Here is a 27456-nt window from a genome sequence, read left to right on the forward strand (position 1 = left end):
CTGAACCTTTGCAGAAAGTTTGCTGATTCCTAATCAAGAGATTATTTTTTCCCCTTAACTCCAATTTAACTAAACATGGTTACTTTTAGGACCTTTTATTTCTCCCATTTATATCATGCATTTTAGACTTTGGTTCCCAATTTTCTTTTTTTCTTTTTTTAATTTAAATTTATTTATTTTTTTAAAGTTCCATGATTTATTACTTGCGGTTCCCAATTTTCTAAAGTCTCACATCAGAACTGCTCCCTACCTCACCTCATAGTGATGAGAATTAACTATGGGAGCATGTGCTCTAATATACAGCAGGTGCTCAAAAAATATGAATTCACTGCCCCTCGTCCAAACTGTTGTTGCTGTTTTAACAGGAGACAGTACAGTGTGATGGTTAAGAGCATGGACATGGGTTCCATACTGCTTGGGGTGAGGGCTAGCTCTCCCACTGTTATCTGTATAACCCTGGGCAAGTTCCTTAAGTCCTCTATGCCTCAGTTTCTTTATCTGTAAAATAGGAAACATAATAGTATACCTTCCTCAAAGGGTTCTTCGTATGATTAAAGAGGTAACACAAGAGGTTTGTTTAGTATAGTGCTTGGCACACAGTAAGCACTACACTGGTGTTAGCTGCCACTACCACCATCATTATCATCATCATTAAAAGAGCTTACCATATTGGAAAGAATTAGTCCATTTCCTACTGATTGAATAAATGGTGTAGGAATTGTTAAACCTAAACAGCCCTGTGTTCAAGTCAAGCTTTATGGCCTTCTACCTTTTTTTTTTTTTTTTTGGCTAACATGAAGCTTTATTATCAAGGTGCTGTTCTAAACATTTTATATGTAATAACTCATTAATCCTCAGCTTATCCTATGAGATTGTGTCTATTAATTATCCCCATCTCACAGGCTGGTGCGTGGGGACATGGAGATGTTAAGTACCCAGCTGTGTGAACTAGCAAGTTGCTTAGCTGAGATGAGTGAGTTAATAGTTAAAAAGTATTTAAAAGATTTTGAACAGTTGTGTTTTCACTTTCATTTGTCTCCATGAATTTTTTAAATTCTTCTTTAATTTCCTGGTTGACCTATTCATTCTTTAGTAGGATGCTCTTTAGCCTCTATGTATTTGAATTCTTTCCAACTTTCCTCTTGTGAGGAAAGCACGTTTCAAAGCACTGTGGTCTGAAAATATGCAGGGAATGATCCCAATCTTTTGGTTCTGGTTGAGACCTGATTTGTGACCCAAGATGTTATCTATTCTGGAGAATGTACCATGTGCACTAGAGAAGAATGTGTATTCTGTTGCTTTGGGATGGAATGTTCTGAATATATCTGTGAAGTCCGTCTGGTCCATTGTGTCATTTAAAGCCCTTGTTTACTTGTTGATCTTTTGCTTAGATGATCTGTCCATTTCAGTGAGAGAGATGTTAAATTCCCCTACTATTATTATATTATTGTCGATGTATTTCTTTTATTTTGTTATTAATTGGCTTATATAATTGACAGCTCCCATGTTACGGGCATAAATATTTACAATTGTTAGATCTTCTTGTTGGATAGACCCTTTAAGTATGATATAGTGTCCTTCTTCATCTCTTATTACAGTCTTTGGCTTAAAATCTAATTTGTCTGATACAAGGATTGCCACCCCAGCTTTCTTTTCATGTCCATTAGCATGGTAAATGGTTTTCCACACCCTCACTTTAAATCTGGAGGTGTCTTTGGGTCTAAAACGAGTCTCTTGCAGACAGCATATCAGTGGGTCTTGCTTTTTTATCCCATCTGATATTATCATATTCCAAGTATTTGTCAGAAGTCCTGGCTCCTCCACTTAGCAACCTGAGTAATGTCTGTGTTTCCTCAAGTTTCTGGGCCTCAGCTTTGTCAACCATAAAGTAAGATAATAGTACCTGAGCCACTACTCACAAGAGGTCTGTGAGGATCCCATGAAGGTAAAGCACTGTGAAAACAAGGAAGTGCCACAGGCCCTGGCGACAACACGTGGGCCCCGGTGTCCGGCCAGGGGCAATGAAGTTAGTCAGGCATCTTGGGGTTCAGGCTCCTCCACCTGGGACAAGCTGTGTGACCTTGAACAAAACACTGTTACACCTCCATTCTCTCACCCATGAAATGGAGAAAAGACCCAAATCATAAGCTAGTTGACTGTTCAAGGGGGGAGGGGGACCACACTTAAGCTCCTTTCAAATTAAATGTAGAGTCCGAATGTAAAACCTCAATAGTATTAATTCTTTAAAAATTCAAGTTGGGAAAAAAATATCTGAATTAAGATTCAGAAAGAATCTTGGAATGCAATTGGAACTTATTAATTCTTCAAAAATTTGAATACGAAAAATGTATCTGATTTAGGAGTCAGAATTGCAGAATGCAGGGGAGATGGAATCTTGATTTCTCAGGCTCAGGGCCTGTCAGTAGCTTTCCTGCCAGCTCATGAGCTGTGTAATAAAGTGGCCTTCTACTTTTTTAATCTCAAATAATTCATTTCTCTTCCCAGCATCTCTGTTTCCACATATGTAGTATGGATTGACAAGACAGATCTAATCAGTGAGTTAAGGATTAAACCAGCTAATATTTATGAAGCCTGCTGGCATTGTCCCCAGCACATTGTGTGTGCCAAATAATTGATAGTTTTCTCCTCTTCTCTGCCTTTTTATTCCCTTTATGGTAACCTGACCCTCCTGATTGTCTCCTATTTCCTGACTATTCATGCTCTAAACCCCAGTGATGCTCATCACAATTGCCCTCTTCTATTCTCTGCTTCTTCAATTCTTGTGTTCAGACCAACCTATGTCCTTTCATATGCCAAGTTCTTAACAATAACAATGATAATAAATAATAGCAAACAGCAAATACATATATATTTTTATATAGCAAAAATATTAAAAAATATATTTTATATAGCAAAATATTAAAAAATTTTATATTTTATATAACAAAAATATAAAAATAATAAATTTATATAGCACTATGGGCCAGGCACTCCTTTAAGCATCTTATATTTATTGACTCCTCATAACAACCCTTTGAACTAGGTACTATTATTATCCTCACTTATAGGTGAGGAAATTGAGGAACAGATGTTCTGTGGGGTTTTTTAAGATTTTATTTATTTATTTGACAGAAAGAACATGAGCAAGGGGATGGGCAGAAGGAGAGGGAGAGAAAGTCTCAAACAGACTCCACGCTGAGCGTGGAGCCCAGTGCTGGATTCGATCTCACGAACCTGAGATCATGACCTGAGACAAAATCAAGAGTCAGGCACTTAACTAGGCCACCCAGGTGCCCTGAGGAATAGATGTTTTAAATAACTTGCCCAAGGCCACACAGCTAATAAGCACAGAACAAGGATTTGAATCTAGACAGCTTGGCCCTGGAGTCTATGCTTTTAGCCACTCTGTTACACTGCTTCCTTAAATGTTTTCAAAATGGTCTGGTTAAATTTGTGTTTCCTAAAGCTCCCTTTGATCAGAGCTTGATCCTACTGGACTTCATAAACATACGCTACCAATGCATTATTCCTGTGAATTTACATTCATGTATGTTCCATGTATAGAATTATCCATCCACTTATTACACATGTATTGTTAAAATTATTTAGTCTCTCAATCTCTTCCCCCCCACACACACTTTTAAAATTTTGGATGAAACCATAATTTCTAGAACTTAAGAAACAAAACAAGTGAACATAGCGGAAGGGAAGGAAAATTGAAATAAGATGAAAATTGAGAGGGAGGCAAACCATAAGAGGCACTGAACTCTAGGAAGGAAGCTGGAGGGGAGGTGAGGGGAGGGATATTTGGGTGGTGGGCACTAAGGAGGTCATTGATGTAATGAGCACTGAGTATTATATACAACTGATGAATCACTAAATTCTACCTCTGAAACTAATTTTTTAAAAACATAATTTTTCATCGGAGTCAGCCTTACAGCTGTTATTTTAAAGAAGTGTTTCTCAAAATAATATGCATATTAATCACTAGGGATGATATTAAAATGCAGATTCAGAGTCAGGTTGGAGGCTGAGATTCTGAATTTCTTTCAAATAGCAAGTGTCATTTTAATATAGTACATAGAGAATTTCATATTAACACATGATGATTATATAAAGTCATCCTTTAGAATCTCCTTGGGGTTTACCTTGCTTGGACACAGTTGACTGACTTTTAGGTTCTAATATGGGATAGTGGTTAGAATGGATCATATTGGACTTCATGGCAGGGATCCTTTTTGAGTCATTGTTTCCTCATGATGGCTCTTACAACCAATGATCCTACTTAACTCATCTAAAACTTTGTTCTGTATCCTTCATCATTCATTTATCCATTCAGCACTCATGAAGTACCTACTATGCACCAGGCTGGTCCTTGTCTTGAAGAACCACTCTTTCTTGGGGCGAGAGGAAGGGGAAGGTGGACTCAGACATGTAAGATAAAAAGTCAAAATAAGCATTTTTGATGTTTCAATAGACATTTATATGGGGACACAAAGGAAGTTATTGTTTACTTCTAACAGCTTGACATTTGGGGAAATAATCAAGTAAGGCTTCAAAGTACAAGTATCCCTTGAATGGATTCTAGAAAGTAAGTATTGTCTAATCAGAAGTGGAGCAAAGAATATTCTAAGCTAAGAACTCCGCATGAAGACTTGCTTGGCCTAACTGAGGAACCAGCATTCTACTGGTATCACTGCATCATGGGATTTTGGATCACATTTGAAAAGGAAAAAGCAAAGAACACGATGCAGTGGACAGTAGAGATTCGGAAAACATTAAATGGTTAAGCAGGGGAGAAATTGATGACTACCTTGCATTAGCAATTAAGCTGTTGTATCTGTTCCTTGCTTGTTGGAACATCCAGGCACTATATTTATGCTGAAGTATAGCACCTTGTTCTTCTGGGTTCTCAATAAATAAGTGTATATGCAGAATATTTATATTTCAAAATGTTTTATGTAGTAGTTGGTACATAAAGATAATATTTATAATATATGCTCGTTCTGAAACCTAACATAAAAATATACCTGTCAACTCCCTAAGCAGCTTTATAGTTGCACATTACTGAAACTGTTGAAGCTACCTGTGTTCAGGCACTTTATACAATAATAAATGACAGATCAATGAGATAAATCTGCACATGGCAGTATTTCTAAACAATGTCCTAAAATTTTACTTTGGGCCACTTAATGTGATAAAATTTGTTGTCAGTACTTTGCTATATAATGCTAGTAGCTCAACAGTCACTTTGAAATGACCGTTTAGCTTAATTAAATAAAAAAATCAAAGACTCATAGATTAGAAATTGAAGGAAATCTAGAAAATTATCTAGCAGATAATTTGGACTTTTTGCCAAGTCCAAATTATATTATAAGCCAGTAAATAATTTAAAATCCACCATGGACCCCAATAATATGACAAAGAAGGCAGGTGAATGTGAAAGATGAGCCCAGTCAAAACCATTGACATAAGAAAGTATGGAAAAGGTTCAGATGTAATGTGGTGACATTGTTTTATGGTACATCAGATCAGTGATTCAAAAAGTGACTCAATCACCTTTTAACTAAGGCGAAAACCGAATTGCGGGGAACTTAACTTATCCAAGATCACACAGTACAATAGTACCAGACCAATTATAGGAAATGTGTTTATTGAACACCTATTATATGGAAGACACTGGAACAAGTGCTGTGAAGGGAATGCATTTGTTTAAGGCAGAGATGTTACAGTCTATACTACTGGTAAGAGACGATGTATGCAGATATAAGGATGTGTATATATGTCCTTGTGCATACTACACATGTATGTTTGTATGTTTTGTTTTTAAGGACAGAACAATATAGGAGTGGATTAGGGCCAAAGGGTCCTTATTTGTAAGAGTAAAGAATTTGGACTTTATCCTCTCTGCAATAGGGAACCAATGAAGAATTTTAGGCAGGGAAATTAAACAAATAAGGCTGTATATTAGAATAGTTGTAGATGATGATCTGGAGAGAGAGCACATGCACAGAAGCAGGGAAACCAGGTAGAAAGATACACTAATGGTTCCAGTGAGCACAGATGAAAAAGTCTTTCCTAAGCAGTAGCTGTGAGGATCAATAAATATACATTAGCTAAAATATGCATGATAGAAAGATATAAGCATTAATAACCCATTTTTTAAATATTCTCACCTGACAATGACTCTCAAGTATCTTCAGACACCTCATTTCTCCCTATCCGCTTTTCATTAGATAGATGAAATGTACCTAAAGGAGTGTTAGCCCAAAGAACATTAGAGTCAAGGACAGAGATGAAAACTGGCCCTGGGCTTCAGAGATTCAACTGACCCACATGCCATAGAAGATACTGTGTGAATTGAAGCATGTGTATTGAAAATCATTCACCTGCCTTCTCCTAGCTGGCCAAGATGAACCCCATTAGCATCAGAAGGACAATTCAGGGTGAACTTGGGAAAGAAGAATTGGCTTTTATCCTTATAAATAAGTAAAAGTGACCCTTTAATGCCTCACCCTGCATGATTATATTAGTATTCTGGATTTTGAATGAAAAAGTGCTCTCAGTAGCAGAGAAGAGTAGGTGATTAAGGGTCATAGGGTACATCTGAGTTAGATTTGAAAAGCTCCGTCAACCATGACAGGCTATATAAACACAAAGCATGGGCAGTTAGACCTATAGTTTGGCTCTCAGCTCTGGTGCTTGTTATGATAAACCTTCTTTGAAACTTGTTTTCTTCATTGAGAACACAGGCATAATTAAACCAACTTTATTCACTTGTAAAGGTAAAATAACAGTGTTTGTGAATATGCTCACCAGAGTGCGAAAGATAGTAGGTAGTTGAAAAAGATGACAACAACAAAAAAGGAAGCAATGTCAAGTTGGGTTTAAGATCAGTGACTCTGGAGGTAAGGCCATCTGGGTTTCAATCCAAACTTCAGCATTTACTAGCTTTGTGCCCTTCAGCAAATAATAGCATTAAGCCTCAGTTTCCTTCATCCATTAAATGTGAATTCAAATAATACCTGATAGAGTATGTGTGTGTGTGTGTCACAAATAATAAGCTTTCAATATTAATTACTCTTACTCTGTTATCATTGAATTTTTTTTTCTTTTTCCCATCCATGGAAAGATGTTGCACATTTTATAAGTGTAATGTTTTTGGCTCATTAGCAACTGTCTGTGACTCTTTGATGAATCTTGGAATCTTTGAGTCAAATGGGAATGTATAAAACATCCAGTCAGATTTCCCACATTATTGGGATCCAGCCAACCATGAACACTTCCAAGGATGAGAGCTCCTTCCCTCCACTGGCCTCTTGATCTACCGTATGTCTATTCTGATAGGAACCATATGACCACCCTAATAGAACAGGCTTTCTTTCATTAAGCAAAAATCTCTTCCCTGTAACTTTCTCCTTAAAGCCAAATTCATTTTCCAAATCATTCAGAGAAATATATTTTCCTAGAGAATATCTATTCATGTATTTGATGTCTATTTTGGTTTTCCCTACCTGGAGAAATTCTCTACATCTACATTTGAGTGCAGCCTAACATTGTTAGCTCATAAGCATACTTATGACTACAATAATAGTTTCATTTTCCTTTTTAATGTAAACAACTACTAAACTGTAGTGACTTTGAACCATTACAATTGATTTCCTGTTCCTAATTTCAGGACTTTATATATATTTCCCATGAATTTTTACCATGAAAGGATTAGCTCATTGTTGACAGTAGACTGTTCATCTGAATTGATGAAAATGTGGATTAAAAAAAAAAAAGAAATATAACAATTTTACAATTGAATGTGCCAGGACACATTTATATCTGTTAAACAGATTTCTAATATTTCTGCAGGAACATGTCTTGATTATTTTTAAAAGGGAGTTATTAAGACATAATTTCATTATTTAATTTGGAATTTGAATCCTATGCTACATATAGGTGCTTTGTGACTACTGTGAGCCCAGAAGAGCCAGATTTCATTCTTATTTACAAGTTGGGATCAGCATCCCCTCTCAGTGTCTCTCTCAGAATTTCCCAGTTACAGTGGAGGGAGAGTGCTGGAAATTTTTATTTTTCTTCCTTTTTTTCAAGTTGCTCGTTTTTCTTTTTTTTAATTGAAGTATAGTTGACACACAATGTTACATTAGTTTTGTTGTTGTGGTTGTTGTTTTGTTACTCATTTTTCTTTTTTTTTTTTTTTAAGATTTTTATTTATTTATGTAACAGAGAGACAGCCAGCGAGAGAGGGAACACAGCAGGGGAGTGGGAGAGGAAGAAGCAGGCTCCCAGCGGAGGAGCCCGATGTGGGGCTGGATCCCATAACGCCAGGATCACGCCCTGAGCCGAAGGCAGACGCTTAACTACTGCGCTACGCAGGCACCCCCATTTTTCTTGATAGCATTTGCCAACACATTAACCTGGGAAACTCTTACTCACTCTCAAGACCATACTCATATATTCCTTCTTGAAGAAGACTTCAGAAACCTCCCCAAGGCAATTGTTGCTCCCTGACTATTCTTTCCCAGATTGCCACTTCCCAGTTAACTGCTTGATTGCAATTAACTGGAATTCTCTATTTAATAAGAGAGCAGAGAGGAAATGTATTGACTCAAAAAACCTAGAGAGGGTTAAAAAATAAAACCACATGAAGAGCTGGAGGACAGCTCAAGTTCTAGAAGATCTAGGGCCCGACTCCAAGACTGTCTCTTCGTGACTTACTTTGCTTTTCTGTTAGCTTTCCACTCTCTTACTTCAAACTGGTTTTCTTCACAAATTGAGAAATTAGCTCTTAATTGTATCCAAGCTTAAAGCTTTTACTATCTGCCACTGACAGGATCGGGAGGGGGGTGTGTGTGGAGGGGACACGGAATAACCCTCTTTACCAGAACCAGTTGAAAAATCTAAGGAAAGTACTGTGACTTGACCACCACTGGACTCATCAATTGTGTGACCAGAGGGGCAACATACTATCGGCAAAATACTGTAATTAGCTTGGCTTTGGTATAGTCACCCTTACTGGACCCATTTACAGTGAGTAGGGACTCAGTTATCTAAAAATATGGCAGCCTTTAATGGGGATATCTAGGTGTCAGGGTATGTAAGGCACAGTTTTCAGGGTAAGGAGATAGGAAGGTAGTGCCAAATATCCCAAAGATGGTTATTTTTTTGTCTATTTATTTGTATCTGTTTCTACAACTCGATTGTGAGATTCTTGAAGGCAATGACTATATCTTAAGATAGTGACTATGCCTCCTTATTTTCCATGGACTGAAAATGTATTAGTTCTGGAATTTATATATATATTTAAATTTTATATATACACACATATATATTTGGAATTTATATATATTTATATTTTATATATACATGTATATGCACAAATATATATTTTATATATACACATATATATTTACACATATATATTTAATAAATATATTTTATAGAATATTTTATAGAATTTATAGATTACATATTTTAAAAATAAAAATAAATATATCTATCTTTTTTAAAAAAATAACACTTGTACTTAGTAATACTTAATATCCATAACTTGTGTTAAGTAACATATACTCCTATGATTAGTATAGTCTTTGTGGTGTTTTCAACTTTTGGCAGATAATCTTTATAGTTAAATCTAGGAACTAAAAAGCCAAATATTTTAAGAATTCAGTTTGTAAGAAAAAAAAAGCAGACGGAAATAATATTTACATTTATGGCCAATTTAATAATATGCATTTGTCTCTACAGGAAGCCTTAAATTTAATTCATCAGGCTTTTCATTCCAGTTACAAAGCAATGGGATGAATCCTTTCCAGATTAGTATTAATACTTTCAAAGATCCTTGGTGGCTAGTTGAATAGACTGATTTACGTTTCAAAACAATTTACATCCTTGTGTTTCTGATACTTTGTCTCCTTTATGTTCATTCTTGGCCCAGTGACATTTCTGAAGTCCTGAATTCTCCTTTTTCTTCTGGATTTGCCTCCTGCAGGAAGGTGCACACTCAGAAAGACTACTCCTTTGCCTTATATCATTCAGATCCCTGACTTCATCATTGACTTCCTTTGTGGTTTTTTTATCTGGACACTGGCATTTGTTTTTTCTGTGCCTAACTGCTCTGGTTTTGCCTGCTCTAGGAAATGTAGTTTCCTGCCTCATCTCTTGTTTACTTGGGGATCTGTGTTTCTCAATCTGTAGGCATGTGAGACTGTTACAGTGGCTTCCAGCTTGGGAAGTACTCTCGCTTTTAGAAGAACACTTGGGTCTCTTCCCAGAAGTTGAAGGAAGTTTCACATATTGGACTGTGGCCGAAGATGCCCTTCCACAGTTGGATTCATAACTACGCACACTCTTTTCTTTTGAGTGGTCACAGCATGTATTTTGGGTGAAGCGTTCACTTCTGTGACTTCCTCTCAGAGAGGGATTACTTGATTCTCTGCTTAAAGATCTCTTTGTAAGCCCAACACACCAAGATTTGGATCTGTGAGTACTGGACCTTGACTGTCTTTGGATTCTTCTACTGAAATGGGAACCAACTTCTGCAAATTGGGAGGACTGTTTGCCCTTCAGTCTCTTTTTTCTGAAAGAGCTCAGTTTCCTACTATTTCTCTTAGAAGAAAGGGCAGTTTCTGAAATGCAACTCCAAGAAGGGTCCCTCTTTCTGGATTTGCAACTTAGCAAGGATCTTTCTCTGGGCAATCTTTGAAAAATCTTCAGTGAAGAATCTGAGTATATATTTTTTTCTGCTTCTTTTTTCTGGAAATTGATCTGGTCAGGGCTCAAAATCCTTTCTTCTCTTAGACTGTACTGAGATGGCTGCCCCTGATTAAAAATTGCTGGGGAACTGAAAGTATGTGTAGTTGTTTCAGTCTTTCCCAGATCCTGGACATGAACAGGAAGCAACTTTATCCTTTCCATTTTCCTCTCTTGAACTTTTTTTTTGCAATTCAGTAAGCTTGGGCCCCTTTCCCTTGCTGTAGTACAATTTAGGAATATATTAGAAGTTGTGCCTTTTTGATCTCCTGATTCTGGTTTGTCTTTGATCCAAGCATGGATTTTGCTCGCTGTTTTATGATGGAGTAGTGGGATTTCAGATTTCTTCAAGGAAGAGTTACCATTTGGAAATGGTTTTAAGCCTGACAGAGGCTTCTGCTCATTATTCCTTTGGTCCTGGGTATTTCTAGACTGCCTTGTATCATGTAGAGATGCCAGTAGAGCCTGATCCTTAGACAAAGGCAAAACAGGAGGTGATGCTATGGACTTCTTTTTTACCCATGGTGAAACAGAAGGGCATTGATAGATGGCTCGTTGGTCATAGGTTTCCATGTTATAAGGTGAATGAACAAAACTGATAAACTCATGCAGAAAATGGTGGGTGTGTTGTTGGAGATAAGGTTCCAGGAGGTGAATGAAGGACTCACTGTCCAGATCATATTCTGTCATGTGATGGAGAATGGTGGATAGGATATTCTTCACTGTATAGCCATAATCTCCATAAACAGCTGTTAGTTCCCGTTTCAGCCAGGGGACCAGCCGGTGTAGAGAACCAGGGTTTCTCTTGAAATAATTAGCTGACAAGTGCTTTTCAAGTCTGTAGCCTTGGACATGTGTCACCCAAATTCCAGAATAATACAGAGCTCTTCTGAACTTCATTACCACCTGATCTCTGAAGTGGCCTACGGATGTGGAGTTTGGCTGGAACTTCCCGCTATCCCCAAACTCCCTCAGTAATTCTTGGACAGTCAGCTCTTTCAATGGTTTGATTTTCCTTTTAATGCCCTCAGGGCTCAGACTGAGATGGTTGTTTTGAGAAGACTCCACGTAGCTTTCCTCCTCTGAGGGAAGAAACCCAGAGTCTTCTTTGGTGTCATTTTCTGGCCTGGGGGAACGACACTGAGAAGGAAAGCACTGTACACCAGAAGATAGCATGGATTCCTTTCTTGATCTTGAATATAAAGAGTCATTACTACTCTTGTGGAAACAGAGATCCCAATCAGGCTCATCCTGAGTACTCTCCAAGCAGTTAGGACACTCACAGTCAGATGAGAAATCAAATGGCATTGCCCTGAAAAGATTATATTTCAGTTATATATGAGAAAAATTGGTTCTAATCAAGTCCTCATATGGCATGAAAAATATCTATTAAAAACATTTCATGCATATTTCTGTAATATGATTTGTCTCTCCATGGAATAAATTCTAGAACAGGTTAAGAAAAAAAACTATTCCCTGAAATTAATAATAATATGCTCAATAAAACCCATTAGAGAAAGTCAATGAGGATTCAGGCACACTGATTTTTTTCTTTCTCAAATTAATTGTTGCAAATACTGAAAAGCAAATTGGAAATATCAAAATTCGTTATATTCTTAGCAATTCTAACTCTAGAGATTTAATCTAGATATACTAATCTACAAATATATACATGTTGACTGTTTTAGGGTTTTCTTTGTAATAACAAAAAACTGAAAACAACATAAATTTCCATTAATAGAGAACTTGCTAGATAAATGATGGTTTATCCATAGTATTTATTTGGTAGCTGTTGATTTAAAAAAGGCAAACCTATATGTACTAATATGAGAAGATGGCTGAATATATTGTTAAATGAAAATGTTTATATAGAAGTATTTTAGACTTTTATAAAATTTTAAAGAGTAGTTATTTCTGGCAGTATTGTGAACCTTGAAAAATTGTCTCTCTTGGAATAACAAAATAATGCTAGCTATTATTTGTTTAAAAAAAAAAGAAAACTAGGGACACCTGGGTGGCACAGTCGTTAAGCATCTGCCTTCGGCTCAGGGCGTGATCCCAGCATTCTGGGATCGAGCCCTACCTCAGGCTTCTCCTCTGGGAGGCTGCTTCTTCCTCTCCCACTCCCCCTGCTTGTGTTCCCTCTCTCGCTGGCTGTCTCTCTCTGTCAAATAAATAAATAAAATCTTTTAAAAAAAATAAAAAATAAAATAAAAAATAAAATAAATTTTAAAAAGCTAATTATAAATATATCTAAGTTAAGTAAATTAGTAAAATTCTGAGAGGAAAAAAAATTAAATAGGAATCCAGAGAGGGAAGTGAGCTCTGACATCACTTAAGTACCCATGTCTGGTGTCCCTGAGCTTCAATTCTGATAGCTACAGATGACAGGAGACAAAGAATGGACTCTGTCCGAAGGTGAATGTCTAATAGGAAGCTTCTGTATAAGTATATACCTGAATGTCTACATTCTCACTGAAAAGGTGAATTAGGGAAAGGAGAGGGGGAAAAAAAGCACCCACACAAGAGTCAGCAGGAAATCTTAGCTGAGATTGTGTAACCAGAAACAATTAGTATGTTTGCAGAGTAAATTCAATTGGTTTTCCTAAAAACCTCAAAAGGATAATTTATTTTGAAGTTGGTAGTGACCCCTGGCAATTGGAAGAAGCAAACATACATTCTCCCTGTAGAAGCAGAACTTACACCCAGGTCTCATGACAAATTTCCTCTAAATGAGTTCACAGTCAAAAATCACAAACAAGAAATGAGCCATTATAAGCATGAATCCATAGAAATAACAGGGAGCAAAGTTGGTTCCTAAGGGAATCAGAAAATAAAATGAGTACACAGGATGTGCATAACTGTCATCCTTTCTTGTGGGGCTTCAAGCTATGCTTTCCAAAGGTAATGCTTTCACTAAGTCTTTATTCATCTTGAAAAACAAAAATAACAGAAATTATATTATTTAGCAAATTTACCTCCTAGAGATCTGGAGTTGTCCACACTCATTTGAGCCTTAGCTGCTATTTTGTTTGCCTTAGAGACAGAATTTAGAACACTAGACAAGTTCTGCTGTGGACTGGGGAGAGACAACTCCAAGTTTTCCATAGAGTTTGGCATCTTATATTTCCGAGCAATGTTCCAAGTTATGTAAAGATGCAAGCCCTGAATAAAATAGGATTCAAATCCATGACTTAGTGGTTGCCAAGAACTCTTTAATTTTCTAATACATTTTCTAATCAGAGCCAACGTTGTAACAAGTGGTCTGACTCAGAAGAGAGCAGGAGCAGTAAGTGGAGCATAGGTTTTCCTAATGAATAAATTCTTCAAAAGAATAGTTACTAGTCTAATATTAATATTGGATTTAAATTATTTAGTCAGAAGGTTGCCCCTTTCCCTTTAAGTGCAAGATATGAATAAACTATTAGCATGTATGCAAGGTGATTAACCAACATTTTGGTTGTTTGTGTCTAAGATTTTTGGCCCCAAATTATTAAAATGTATTATGGGGGGGGGACCTTTATTCATTATAGGTAAATACCAGTTAATACAGGCAACACAACTGGAAGGTCACTCAAAAGAAATTTTTTTTGCTTACTCACTGTTATACTACTTTCGAGTTTAGTCTTGTGTACTAAGATTATTCAACTTCTCTCAGATCTAGGATGATATCTGAGGGGTTTAATGAGCTACTTGATACCTAATAGCAGTTCAACAGAACCCTCATTTTAGTGTTATTTTGAGTCAGTTTCATTACAGATCCTCAAGACAGTACATCACCTTTTAAAAAGCATGTGTTTTGTGTGATTTTATCATCCAAAATAAGTACCATTTCTGATACCCTCATAAGTATATGGCAATATATAACAACATATCCTCATAATCCTTTATCTACGTCAACATTATATAGATGAAAGAAGAGTATAGACATGAGTCCTTATTCTACCGTTACCCTTGGCAAGTTCACATACACTCCTTGAGTCTTGGATTACTTATCTATAAAATGAGGTTTATAGAAAGACTCAAATGAGATAATAAATGTGAAAAGTACTTTGTAAAATACAATGCTTATTAGAAATAAAGTGCCCTCAGAAGATAATCTCATCTATATACCACACTTGGCACAGTTAAAAAAAAAATCTGTTGAAAGGAAGAGAGAAGAACTAAAGGAAGGGTGAGAGGAAGCAAGGGATGAAGGAAGAACATAAGAGTGAGTCATTTAAGTTTCTTTCTTAGATGCTTATATTTTAGTCTACCCCTCCATTTTTTTCTACCATCAATGTCTCCCTTTATTTCTTCTTATTTTTACTTCCTCAGTTCTTAAATACATACTGAAAATTCTGAAGCAGCTTAGAAAGGAAGAGGTTGCTGGGAAAGAGATACATTGGCATCCAAAGTGAGAGTATTTTAGATTTAGGAAGTTCTTAAATTGGCAGTGGCCGGGCAATGCTATTGGGAGGAAAATTTTTATTTTATCCTTTAAGGTTCTTCTGGCTGCTCTAAAAATTAAATTGACATGAAATACATAAACAGGAGAAAATCAAATTTAATAGTGTACAAATGGAGGATCCACATAAACATGAAAGATTCCAAAAATAGGCAATATGAGGTATATATGTTATTCTGGACTCAGAAATAGGGGTAAGTGTCTGGGGCTTCAATGTGAGGGAATGCAATTCACAGAAAGAATGGGAAGAATAAATATTTGGTAAAAAAGTGTTTGCTAGGACATAGAGAGGACTTTGGTCAAAATATGCCTTGCTAGGTTCCTCCCTATCTACCATACCTAGTTCATATTATACTATAGTTATCTCTGGTGATAGCTCCCCTCCTGGAATAGGTCCTCTATCTAAATTCTTTCAAGCTGTTAGGAGAGAGGCAAAAAAGAAAAACTTCTTGAGTCTTTTGTTTCTTAAAAATAATCAGCCTAAAATAATTCACATGCTGGAGAGACACATTTTGGGGTGGCAGGTTTTGTTTCCCTGTAATGCTGCACAATTAATCTGCTCATGAGAAAGCAAGATCCTTTATTTTTCTACAGGAGTCCTGAGCTAGCTACTTGGAAGTGTTGCTCATCTAGCCCTTTCTAAGTTCCATGGCTCTGAGCAGTTTCTCCATGTAAACACTATTAGGGCCAGACACATCTTTGTTCTATTTTGTAGAATGTTAAGGACAATTCCTGATCCACTAGATGCCAGTATCACCCCTACCCAAGTGTAACAATAAAAAATGTCTCAAGGTATTGTCAAATATCCCCTAGGGAGGCAAAATTGGCCCCAATATTGAAAACCACTGCTTTATAGTATAAAATTATTATCTTTTGAGATAGGGTGTTCCTCACAGGAGCTAGAAGCAGTTCTGTTACCAAGAAGTTGTAGTACATGCATTTGTGAGAAGGATAAAGTGTAAATTAATTGAAAGAGCATGCTTTTTGAAGCCAAAGATCTAAGCCTGAATTTAGAGTCATTTAATTTAGATTTTTCATAAGCAACTCAGTTACCTTCTCTAAGTTTTATTTACATAATCTACATACTAGAGCATGAAAGCTTACTTCATAGCACTTACCATCACCAGCATGTTATATATTTATGTGTCTATTTCCTCTCTGTCTTTGCTAGAATATAAGCTCCATGAAGAAAGAAGGCTGAAATCTTTGGTTTTGTTCCCTCAGTACTTAGAACAAGTTTGGTGCATTGAAATAACTCATATGTATTTGTTGAATAACACAAAGTCCAGCGTCTAGTATAGAGTAGGTATCAAAAATTGTGCTTACGGTCAATTCTCATTATTTTAGGTGCTTATGGTCTATAAAGTCATCACAAACACTGAATTAGCAAAGTTTGAACATTGCTCCTAGGGGAAATATAAGGGTTAGATTCCTTTGAGTCTCCAGTCACATTTTCTTCAACAGAATAGTATATAACCTTATGTCTGCTTAAAGACAATTTATATATATTGTTGATTCATTAACATTGAACTCATGACCAACAGCACTATTAATCATGCCTGAATGACACTAATATTTTCTTTATAAGGCACATTATGGGTTTTTTTTGTGTGTGTGCGTTTAGGAAAACTAGACATTGTTTCAGCATTATGCTTGAAGTTTATTTTAAACTGCAAATTTGCCCCAAAAAAAGTATGAAAATGCAAAAAAAATGTGGCAGTAGGTAAACTGTGAAAAGGAAACTTGTTTATAGTGTGAAAGCTGAAACAAGAAGGCAGAGCATCATTTTATTTGAACTTAGCTGGGAATTGTGAGTTGAGTGGCTCAAATTTCCCACTGCTTTGCCCATATCTATGAATGACCATGAAAATACTGTGAGCATTGATTTTGGAGTTACAAATAAATTTTAGGGAGTAGACAAACTCACAAATACAGAATCCACAAATAATAAGCATTGGCTACATTTGTGGACAAGGTCAATGTCTACAGTGAGATACAAGAGAATTCTTTCTAATTTAATTCTCTTGATTCACTGGGAGAATAATGAAATCTCATCGCAACCTTGATATTTTCCTCTTTATATCTAACAACAGAACAGGTCTTCTCCTCCAAGGCATTCCCTTCACCAACCCACAAAGGGAACAGTGAGTAAAAATTCCTGAGTGCAAGCTTTATTCCAGTTCTGTGTCCCTTTATGGTCCTTATTCTCCACATATCTGGAGATTTTCCAGCTATCTTTCTGTTGATTTCTAGTTTAATTCCATTGTGGTCTAACAACATAATCTGTATGATTTCTTCTCTTTTAAATTTGTTAAGGTGTGTTTTATAAGCCAAAATGTGGTCTATCTTAGTGAATGTTTCATTTGAACTTGTGTATTCTTGTGTATTCTGCTGTTGTTGGTTAGATTATTCTATTAATGTCAATGATACCAAGTTGATTGATAGTGTGGTTCAGGTAGGTTATATCCTTACTGATCTTTTGCCTGTTTCATCATCAGTTACTACTTAAAGAATAGTGATATTAAAGTATCTAACTATAGTAGTGCATTTGGCTTTTTCTATCAGTTCTATCAGTTTTTGTTACATGTACTTTAATGCTCTATTGTTAGGTTCATGTCCTAGAGAACTGACCCCCCCCTTTCTTGTATTAAAACATTTCAAGTTTCAATATTTTAAGTATGTCAAAATCAGAATTTATTATAATTTTTCTTTCCTGGTTTTAAAGGAAGACAAATTACAATATATGCAAAGTGTACTTTGTGTCTTATCTTTTTTCAAAAGAGAATATTGTCATGTCTGACATTTTGTAATAATACAGTGACAATACTAAATATTTTTTTAAAGATTCTATTTATTTATTTATATGACAGAGAGAGAGAGAGTATGAGCCGTGGGAAGATGCAAGGGGAGAGGAGAAGCAGGCTCCCCGCTGAGCAAGGAGCCCGATGTGGGACTCGATTCCAGGACCCTGGGATCATGACCTGAACCGAAGACAGACACTTAACTGACCAAGCCACTCAGGCACCCTAATACTAAATATTTTTAAATATAAGCTCATTGAATATCTTTTTAAAGACTCCAGTGTGAATATTTTTTCAAGTTTTTATTTTAATTCCGGTTAGTTAAAATATAGTGTTATATTAGTTTCAGGTGTACAATATAATGATTCAACAATTCCATACATCACCCAGTGTTCATCATGACAAGTGCACTCCTTAATCCCTATCACCAATTTAACTCAACCTCCCACTCTCCTCCCCTCTGGAACCATCAGTTCTCTGTAAGTAAAAGTCTGTTTCCCTCTCTCTCTCTCTCTCTCTCTCAGTCTTTTTTCCTTTGCTCATTTGTTTTGTTTCTTAAATTCCACTATGAGTGAAATCATAAGAGGTTGTCTTTCTCTAACTGACTTATTTACTTAGCATTATACTGTCTACTTCCATTCATGTTGCGGCAAATGGTAAGATTTCATTCTTTTTTATGGCTGAGTAATATTCCATTGTATATAAATACCACATCTTCTTTATCCATTCATCAATAAATGGACACTTGGACTGCTTCCATATCTTGGCTATTATAAATAATGCCACTTTAAACATAGAGGTGCATGTATCCCTTTGAATTAGTGTTTTTTTATTCTTTGGGTAAATAACCAGTAGTACAATTGCTGGATCACAGGAAAATTCTATTTTTAACTTTTTGAGGAAATTCCATACCATTTTCCACAGTGGCTGTACCAGCTTGCTTTCCCACCAACCGTGCAAGAAATTTCCTATTTCTCTGCATCCTCTGCCACACTTTTTCTTTGTGTTGTTGGTTTTAGCTATTCTGAGAGGTGTGAGGAGATATCTCATTGCAGTTTCGATTTGCATTTCCCTGATGGTATGTGATGATGAACATCTTTTCATGTGTCTGTTGTCCATTTATATGTCTAATTTGGAAAAAACATCAGTTCATGTCTTCTGCCTAATTTTTAATTGTATTATTTGTTTTTGGAGGACTGAGTTTTATTAGTTCTTGGAGGACTGAGTTTTATTAGTTCTTTATACATTTTGGATACTAACCTTTTATTGGAAGAGTCATTTCAAAATATCTTCTCCCATTCAGTAGGTTGTCTTTTAGTTTTGTTGATTATTTACTTTGCTGTGAAGAAGCTTTTTATTTTGGTGTAATCCCAATAGTTTATTTTTGCTTCTGTTTCCCTTGCCTCAGGAGACATATCCCAAAAAAAGTTGCTATGGTTGATGTCAAAGAGGTTACTGCCTGTGTTCTCTTCTAGGATTTCTATAGTTTTAGGTCTCACATTTAGGTCTTTAATCCATTTTGAATTTATTTTTGTATATGGTGTAAGAAAGTGGTCCATTTTCTTTCTTTTGTATATTGTTGTCCAGTTTCCCAACACCATTTGTTGAAGAGACCATCCTTTTCCAAATGGATATTCTTTCCTGCTTTGTTGAGGGTTAATTGGCCATAAAGTTGTGAATTAATTTTTGGGTTTTCTATTCTGTTCTATTGATCTATGTGTCTGTTTTTATGCCAGTGTTATACTGTTTTAATTACTACAGCTTTGTAATTTAACTTGAAATCCAGTGTCATGCCTCCAGCTTTGCTTTTCTTTCTCAAGCTGTGTCTGTTTGGGGTCTTTTGGGGTTCCATTTAAATTTTAGGATTGTTTTTTCTAGCTCTGTGAAAAGTGCTGTTGGTATTTTGCTAGGGATTGCATTAAATGGGTAGATTGCTTTGGGTAGTATAGACATTTTAACAATATTTGCTCTTCCGTTCCATGAGCATGGAATGTCATTCCATTTCTTTGTGCTATCTTCAATTTGTTTCGTCAGTGTTTTTTACTTTTCAGAGTACAGTTCTTTCACCTCTTTGGTTAAGGTATTGCTAGGTATCCAATTGTTTCTGGTGCATTTGTAAATGGGATTACGTTCTTAATTTCTCTTTCTGCTGCTTCATTATTGGTGTATAGAAATGCAACAGATTTCTCTACATTGATTTTGTATCCTATGACTTTACTGAATTCATTTTTCAGTTCTAATAGTTTTTTGGTGGATCTTTTGAGTTTCCTACATATAGTATCATGTCATCTGCAATGAAAGTCTTACTTCCTCCTTACTGATTTGGATACCTTTTATTTGTTTTTATTGTTTGATTGCTGTGGCTAGGACTTCTAATACTATGTTGAATAAAAGTGGTGAGAGTGGGGGTGCCTGGGGGGCTCAATTGGTTAAGTGTTTGACTTGTTTTCAGCTCAGGTCATGATCTCAGGATCCTGGGATTCAGCCCCATGTCAGGTTCTGTGTTCAGGGTGAAGTCCGCTTGTCCTTCTCCCTCTGCTCCTCCCGCACTCGCTTTCTCTGTCTCTAGCTCTCTCAAGTAAATAAATAAATAAATAAATAAATAAATAAATAAATAAATAAATAAATAAAATCTTTTTTTAAAAAGTGGTGAAAGTGGACATCCTTGTCTTTTCCTGACTTTAGGAGAAAAGCTCTCATTTTTTTCTTCTCTATTGAAGATGATGTTAGCTTTAGGTTTTTCATATATGGCCTTTATTATGTTGAGGTATTTTCCCTCTAAACCTACTTTGTTGAGGGTTTTTATCATGAATGGATGTTATATTTTGTCAAATGCTGTTTGTTCATCTATTGAAATGATAATATGGTTCTTTCCTTTCTCATTAATGTGTTGTATCACATTGATTGATTTATGAATACCGAACCACTCTTGCAACACAAGAATAAATCCCGCTTGATTGTGGTAAATTATTTTTTTTAAGGTATTGTTGGATTCTCTTTGCTAGTAGTTTGTTGAGGATTTTTGTATCCATGTTCTCCAGGGATATTAGCCTGTAGTTCTCTTTTTAGTGGACTCTTTATCTAGTTTTGGTATCAGACTAATACTGGCCTCATAGAATGGATTTGGAAGTTTTCCTTCTTTTCCATTTTTTTAATAGTAATTTTTTATTATGTTATGTTAGTCGCCATACACTACCTCCTTAGATTTGATATAGGATTCCATGATTCATTATTTGTGTGTAACACCCAGTGCACCATGCAATATGTGCCCTCCCTAATACCCACCACTGGCCTATCCCAATCCCCCAACCCACTCCCCTCTGAAGCCCTCAGTTTGTTTTCCAGAGTCCATAGTCTCTCATGGCTCATTCCCCCTTCTGTTTACCCTCCCTTCATTCTTCCCTCCCTTCTCCTACTGATCTTCCTGCTATTTCTTATGTTCCATAAATGAGTGAAACCATATGATAATTGTCTTTCTCTGCTTGACTTATTTCACTTAGCATAATCTCCTCCAGTCTCGTCCATGTTGTTGGAATGTTGGGTAATCGTTCTTTCTGATGGCTGAGTAATATTCCATTGTAAATATGGACCACAACTTCTTAATCCAGTCACCTGTTGAAGGGCATCTCGGCTCCTTCCACAATTTAGCTATTGTGGACAATGCTGCTATGAACATTGGGGTGCATATGGCCCTTCTCTTCACTCCGTCTGTATCTTTGGGGTAAATACCCAGTAGTGCAATTGCTGGTCATAGGGTACCTCTATTTTAAACTTTCTAAGGGACTACCACACTGTTTTCCAAAGTGGCTCTACCAACTTGCATTCCCACCAACAATGTAGGAGGGATCCCCTTTCTCCACATCCTCTCCAGCATTTGTTGTTTCTTGCCTTGTCCATTTTTGCCATTCTAACTGGTGTAAGGTGGTATCTCAAGGTGGTTTTGATTTGAATTTCCTTGATGGCTAATGATTTTGAACATTTTTTCATGTGTCTGTTAGCCATTTGTATGTCTTAATTGGAAAAGTGTCTGTTCATCTCTTCTGCCCATTATTTGATATGATTATTTGTTTCTCGTGTATTGAGTTTGAGAAGTTCTTTGTAGATCTTGGATATCAGTCTTTTATCTGTAGTGTCATTTGCAAATATCTTCTCCCATTCCGTGGGCTGCCTCTTAGGTTTTTTGACTGTTTCCTTGGCTGTACAGAAACTTTTAATCTTGATGAAGTCCCACAAGTTCATTTTTTCTTTTGTTTCCCTTGCCTTTGGAGATGTGTCATGAAAGAAGTTGCTGTGGCTGATGTCAAGGAGGTTGCAACCTATGTTCTCCTCTATGATTTTGATGGATTCCTGTCTCACATCGAGGTCTTTCATCCATTTGGAGTTTATCTTTGTGTATGATGTGAGAGAGTGGTCAAGTTTCATTCTTTTGCATGTAGCTGTATAATTTTCCCAGCACCATTTATTGAAGAGACTGTCTTTTTTCCACTGGATGTTTTTCCTGCTTTGTCAAAGATTAGTTGCCCATAGAGCCGAAGGTCCATTTCTGGGTTCTCTATTCTGTTCCATTGGTCTATGTGTCTGTGTTTTTGCCAGTACCATGTGGTCTTTCTGATCAGAGCTTTTGAGTATAGCTTCAAATCTGGCAACGTGATGCCCCCAGCTTTGTTTTACCTTTTTAACAATCCCTTGGCGATTCGGGTCCTTTTCTGGTTCCACACAAATTTAAGGGCTGTTTGTTCCAGCTCTTTGAAAAATGTCATTGGTATTTTGATCAGCATGGCATTGAAAGTGTAGATTGCTCTGGGTAGCATAGACATTTTAACTATGTTAATTCTTCTGATCCATGAGCATGGAATATTTTTCCATCTTTTTGTGTCTTCTTCAATGTCTTTCGAGAATGATCTGTAGTTTCTAGAATATAGATCCTTTACCTCTCTGCTTAAATTAATTCCAAGATAACGTATGATTTTTGATGCTATCGTAAGTGGGGTCGATTCCCTCATTTCTTTTTCTTCAGTCTCATTGTTTGTGTATAGAAATGCATCTGATTTCTGAGCACTGATTTCGTATTATGCCACATTACTGAATTGCTCTATAACTTCTGGTAATTTAGGGGTGGCGTCTTTTGGGTTTTCCTTATAGAGTATCATGTCATCTGCAAAGAGAGAGAGTTTGACTTCTTGTTTGCCAATTTGGATACCTTTTATCCCTTTTTGTTGTCTGATTGCTATTGCAAGGACTTCTAGTACTATGTTGAATAATGATGAAGATGCGAGAGTGGGAATCCTTGTCATGCTCCTGATCTTAAGGGAAAGCCTTTCAGCTTTTCCCCATTGAGAATTATATTCACGGTAGGCTTTTCATAGATGGTTTTTATGAAATTGAGGAATGTACCCTCTATCCCTACACTGAAGGATTTTAATCAGGAAAGATGCTGTATTTTGTAAAATGCTTTTTCTGCATCAATTGAGAGGATCATATGGTTCTTGACTCTTTTCTTGTTGATATGATCTATCACACTGATCGATTTGCGAATGTTGAACCACCCTTGCATCCCAGGGATAAATCCCACTTGGTCATGATGAATAATCCTTTTAATGTACTGTTGGATCCTATTAGCTAGGATCTTGTTGAGAATTTTGGCATCCATATTCATCAGGGATATTGGTCTGTAATTCTCCTTTTTGTTGGGGTCTTTGCCTGGTTTGGGGATCAAGGTAATATTGGCCTCATAGAATGAGTTTGGTAGTTTTCCTTCTGTTTCTATTTTTTGAAACAGCTTCAGGAGAATAGATATTATTTCTTCTTTGAATGTTTGGTAGAATTCCCTGAGGAATCCGCCAGGCCCTGGACTCTTGTTTTGGGGGAGGTTTTTGATCACTGCTTCAATCTCTTCATAATTAATTGGTCTGTTTAAATAATCAATTTCTTCCTGTTTCAGTCTTGGTAGTTTATAGGTTTCCAGGAAGGCATCCATTTCATCCAGGTAGTTCAATTTATTGGCATAAAGCTGTTGATAAAAGTTTCTAATGATCCTTCCTATTTCATTGGTGTTGGTTGTGATCTCTCCCCTTTCATGCATAATTTTATTAATTTGGGTCCCTTCTCTATTCTTTTGAATAAGTCTGGCCAGTGGTTTATTGATCTTATTTATTCTTTCAAAGAACCAGCTTCTAGATCTGTTGATCTGCTCTACTGTGCTCCTGGTTTCTAATTCATTGATCTCTACTCTAATCTTGATCAACTGCCTTCTCATGTGTGGGTTAGGCCTGTTCTTCTGTTCCAGCTGCAGCTTCTTGAGGTGAGAATGTAAAAACTGCATTTTAGATTTTTCTATTCTTTTGAGTGAGGCTTGCATGGCTGTATTTTCCCCTTAGGGCTGCCTTTGCAGTGTCCCATAGGTTTTGGACCAATGTCTTTTCATTTTCATTGGTTTCCATAAATTTCTTAATCTCCTTCTTATTTACCTGGTTTACCCAATCATTCTTGAGGAGGATGGTTCTTAGTTTCCAAGTGTTTGAGTTTCTTCCAAATTTTTCCTTGTGATTGACTTCCAGTTTCAAAGCATGTGGCCTGAGAATATGCAGAGAATAATCTCAGTCTTTTGGTATCAGTTGAGACCTGTTTTGTGACCCAGTATATTGTCTTTCTGGAGAAAGTTCCATGTGCATTTGAAAAGAATGAGTATTCTGTTGTTCTGGGGTGTAGTGTTCTGTATGTATCTATGAGGTCCATCTGTTCCAGTATGTCATTCAAGGCTCTTGTTTCTTTGTTGATTTTCTTCTTAGGTGATCTGTCTATTGCTGAGAGTGGAGTGTTGAGGTGCCCTACTATTAATGTAGTATTATCTAGATGTCTCTTTATTCTGGTTAAGAGTTGGCTTTGTATCTAGCTGCTCCCCTGTTGGGGGCATAGATATTTATAATTGTCATATCCACTTGTTGGATACATCCTTTAAGAATAATATAGTGTCCTTCCGTATCTCTCACTACAGTCTTTAGTTTAAAATCTAATCTGTCTGATATGAGAATTGCTACACCAGCTTTCTTTTGAGGTCCATTGGCATGAAAAATGGTTTTCCATCCCTTCACTTTCAGTCTGGATGTATCTTTAGGTTCAAAATGAGTCTCTTGTAGACAGCAAATGGATGGGTCATGTCTTTTTATCCAATCTGCAACCCTGTGGAGTTTTATGGGAGCATTTAGGCCATTCACATCAACAGTGATTATTGAGAGATATGATTTTAATAATGTCATGTTTCCTGTGAAGTCTTTGTTCCTATAGATTGTAAATTTCTGTTCTGTATCACTCTTGGGGCCTTTTTACTTTTATAGAAACACCCCCCCCCCCGTTAATATCTCTTGTAGGGCTGGTTTGGTAGTCACATATTCTTTCAGTTTCTGCTGGTCTTGGAAGGTCCTAGTCTCTCCATCAATTCTGAATGACAGCCTTGCTGGATAAAGGATCCTTGGCTGCATGTTCTTCTCAGTTAGAGCTCTGAAAATACCTTGCCAAGCTTTCCTGGTTTGCCAGGTTTTTGTGGACAGGTCCGACATTATTCTGATGTTCCTCCCTCTGTAGGTGAGGATTTTCTTTCCCCTGGCTGCTTTCAAGACTGTATCCTTGGATCTGATATTTGTGAATTGCACTGTGATGTGACGTGGTGTGGGTCTGTTCTCATTGATCTTGGGAGGGGTCCTCTCTTCCTCTTGGACACTAATGCTTGTTTCCTTTGCCAGATTAGGGAAGTTCTCAACTACAATTTGTTCAAATATCTCTTCTAGACCTCTCTCTTTCTCCACCCCCTCGGGGATGCTGATGATTCTGACATTGGGACATTTCATTGAGTCCATAATCTCCCATAATCTACATTCTTGAGATTGGATTTTTTTGAGCCAAGTTTCCATTTTTACCTTCTGTTCTACCATCCCATCTTCCAATTCACTAATTCACTCTTCTGCCTCATTTACCCTGGCCATCAGAGCATCTAGTTTAGGTGGCATTTGATTCATAGCATTTTTAATTTCTGCCAGATTCGCTCTCATTTCTGCCCTTAGAGATTCTATATGCTCATTAATATTTTCGTTAATATTTTTTTCAAGCCTACACATCATCTTGACCACTGTTACTCTGAACTCCCTTTTTGACAATTTTGTTATATCCATATCCATTAGTTCTGTGGCAGAGACCGCAGACTCTGTGTCTTTTCTTTGTTGGGGGGGATTTCTCCTCCTCGTCATTCTGATGAGGAGAGCTTGTGGGGATGTACAGAGCCCAAATTATTGACCAGGACCCAAGCAATGTGCACTTGTTTTATAGGGACCTTAGGGATGTGGGCTTCTTGATTTTTCAGCCTGACTTTTGAGGGGAGGGGCCTGCCATACTGATACTCAGGCAACCCTCTTGGGTTAGAGTTGCCAGGTCCACAGCGAGGGGGGTGGGAATGGGCACAATGTGAACCGGTATTTCCGGGCTTTTGTTCTCTGGCGGCTTTCCCTGGCAGTTTTCTGTGACTCTTCTGAGATTCAGAGCAACAGTGGCCATATCCTAGCCTCTGTCTCAGAACAGAGAGATTGCAGTCAGCTCTCTACTGAGCTCTCCTGGCCACTTTAACTCTGTTTCTGTCGGTGCTGCTAAAAACCCCACAGCGTCCAGGTTGTGCGCCCACAGCCACTCTCCCAGACCTCACTTGCAGGGCTGGCACGTCTTTGTCCTTTGTGCTTCTAACACTGCCAGCCGCCCCCAGTTCCTGCGTGTGTTCCCGAGCTCCCTGTTTCAGTGTGGTTTGCACATGCTCCAGAGCGCTGGTTTTCAGTCTGGTCACGCGCGCTCCCAAGCTCCCGGTATCAGTCCCATTCCAGTGAGTGCTCTGGAGCTCCAGTTTTCAGTCTGGTCATGTGGGCATTCACATTCCCATGCTCACGGTCTCAGTCTGCTTTCCCCGCGAGTGCCGGTCCTCGAGTCTGGCCTGCTCCCCAGTGCAGGTGGCTACTGCTTCCCAGCGCCCAAGCGTGGCGGCTCCCTCCCCCTTCCGTTTATTTTCTGATATCTTTGCGGGGATTCACGGCTCCCCACTTTGTACCTCAATACTCAGTGCTGGAGATGTTCCTTCGTAGAGATCCAGATGTATCTTCCTACGTCTTGGGCTGATTTCATGGGTGTTCAGGATAATCTGGTAGATATCCAGCTCGATTCAGGAGACCAGCTGAAAAAAGGTCCCCTACTCTCTGCCATCTTTTTCCGGCCCCCTTCCTTCCTTTTCTATTTTATGGAGTAGTTTTAAGAAGTGTAAGTTTACCTCTTTTTTAAACATTTGGTAGAATTTGTCTGTGAAGCCATTTGGTCCTGAACTTTTGTTTGTTGGGAGTTTTTTTATTACTGATTCATTTCTTTGCTGGCTATCAGTCTGTTCAAATTTTCTATTTCTTCCTGTTTCATTTTTGGTAA

General features: G+C 37.2%; 1 protein-coding gene and 1 long non-coding RNA gene across 2 annotated transcripts in view; one reads left to right on the forward strand and one right to left on the reverse strand.

The window, feature by feature from the left end:
- LOC123781066 (uncharacterized) overlaps positions 1-27456 on the forward strand; it is a 614912-nt gene that overhangs the window by 436625 nt on the left and 150831 nt on the right. The gene's annotated exons all lie outside the window — the stretch shown is intronic.
- Positions 9883-12093, reverse strand: LOC148108574 (uncharacterized; the record flags this gene model as incomplete). Its single annotated transcript, XM_087869506.1, has 1 exon — positions 9883-12093. A coding segment is annotated over one exon (2211 nt), but the record flags the coding sequence as incomplete, so codon positions are not given.

Source organism: Ursus americanus, chromosome 18 (genome assembly GCF_024610735.1).
Source record: "Ursus americanus isolate L20-20 chromosome 18, mUrsAme1.1.p, whole genome shotgun sequence".
Lineage (NCBI taxonomy): Eukaryota > Metazoa > Chordata > Mammalia > Carnivora > Ursidae > Ursus > Ursus americanus.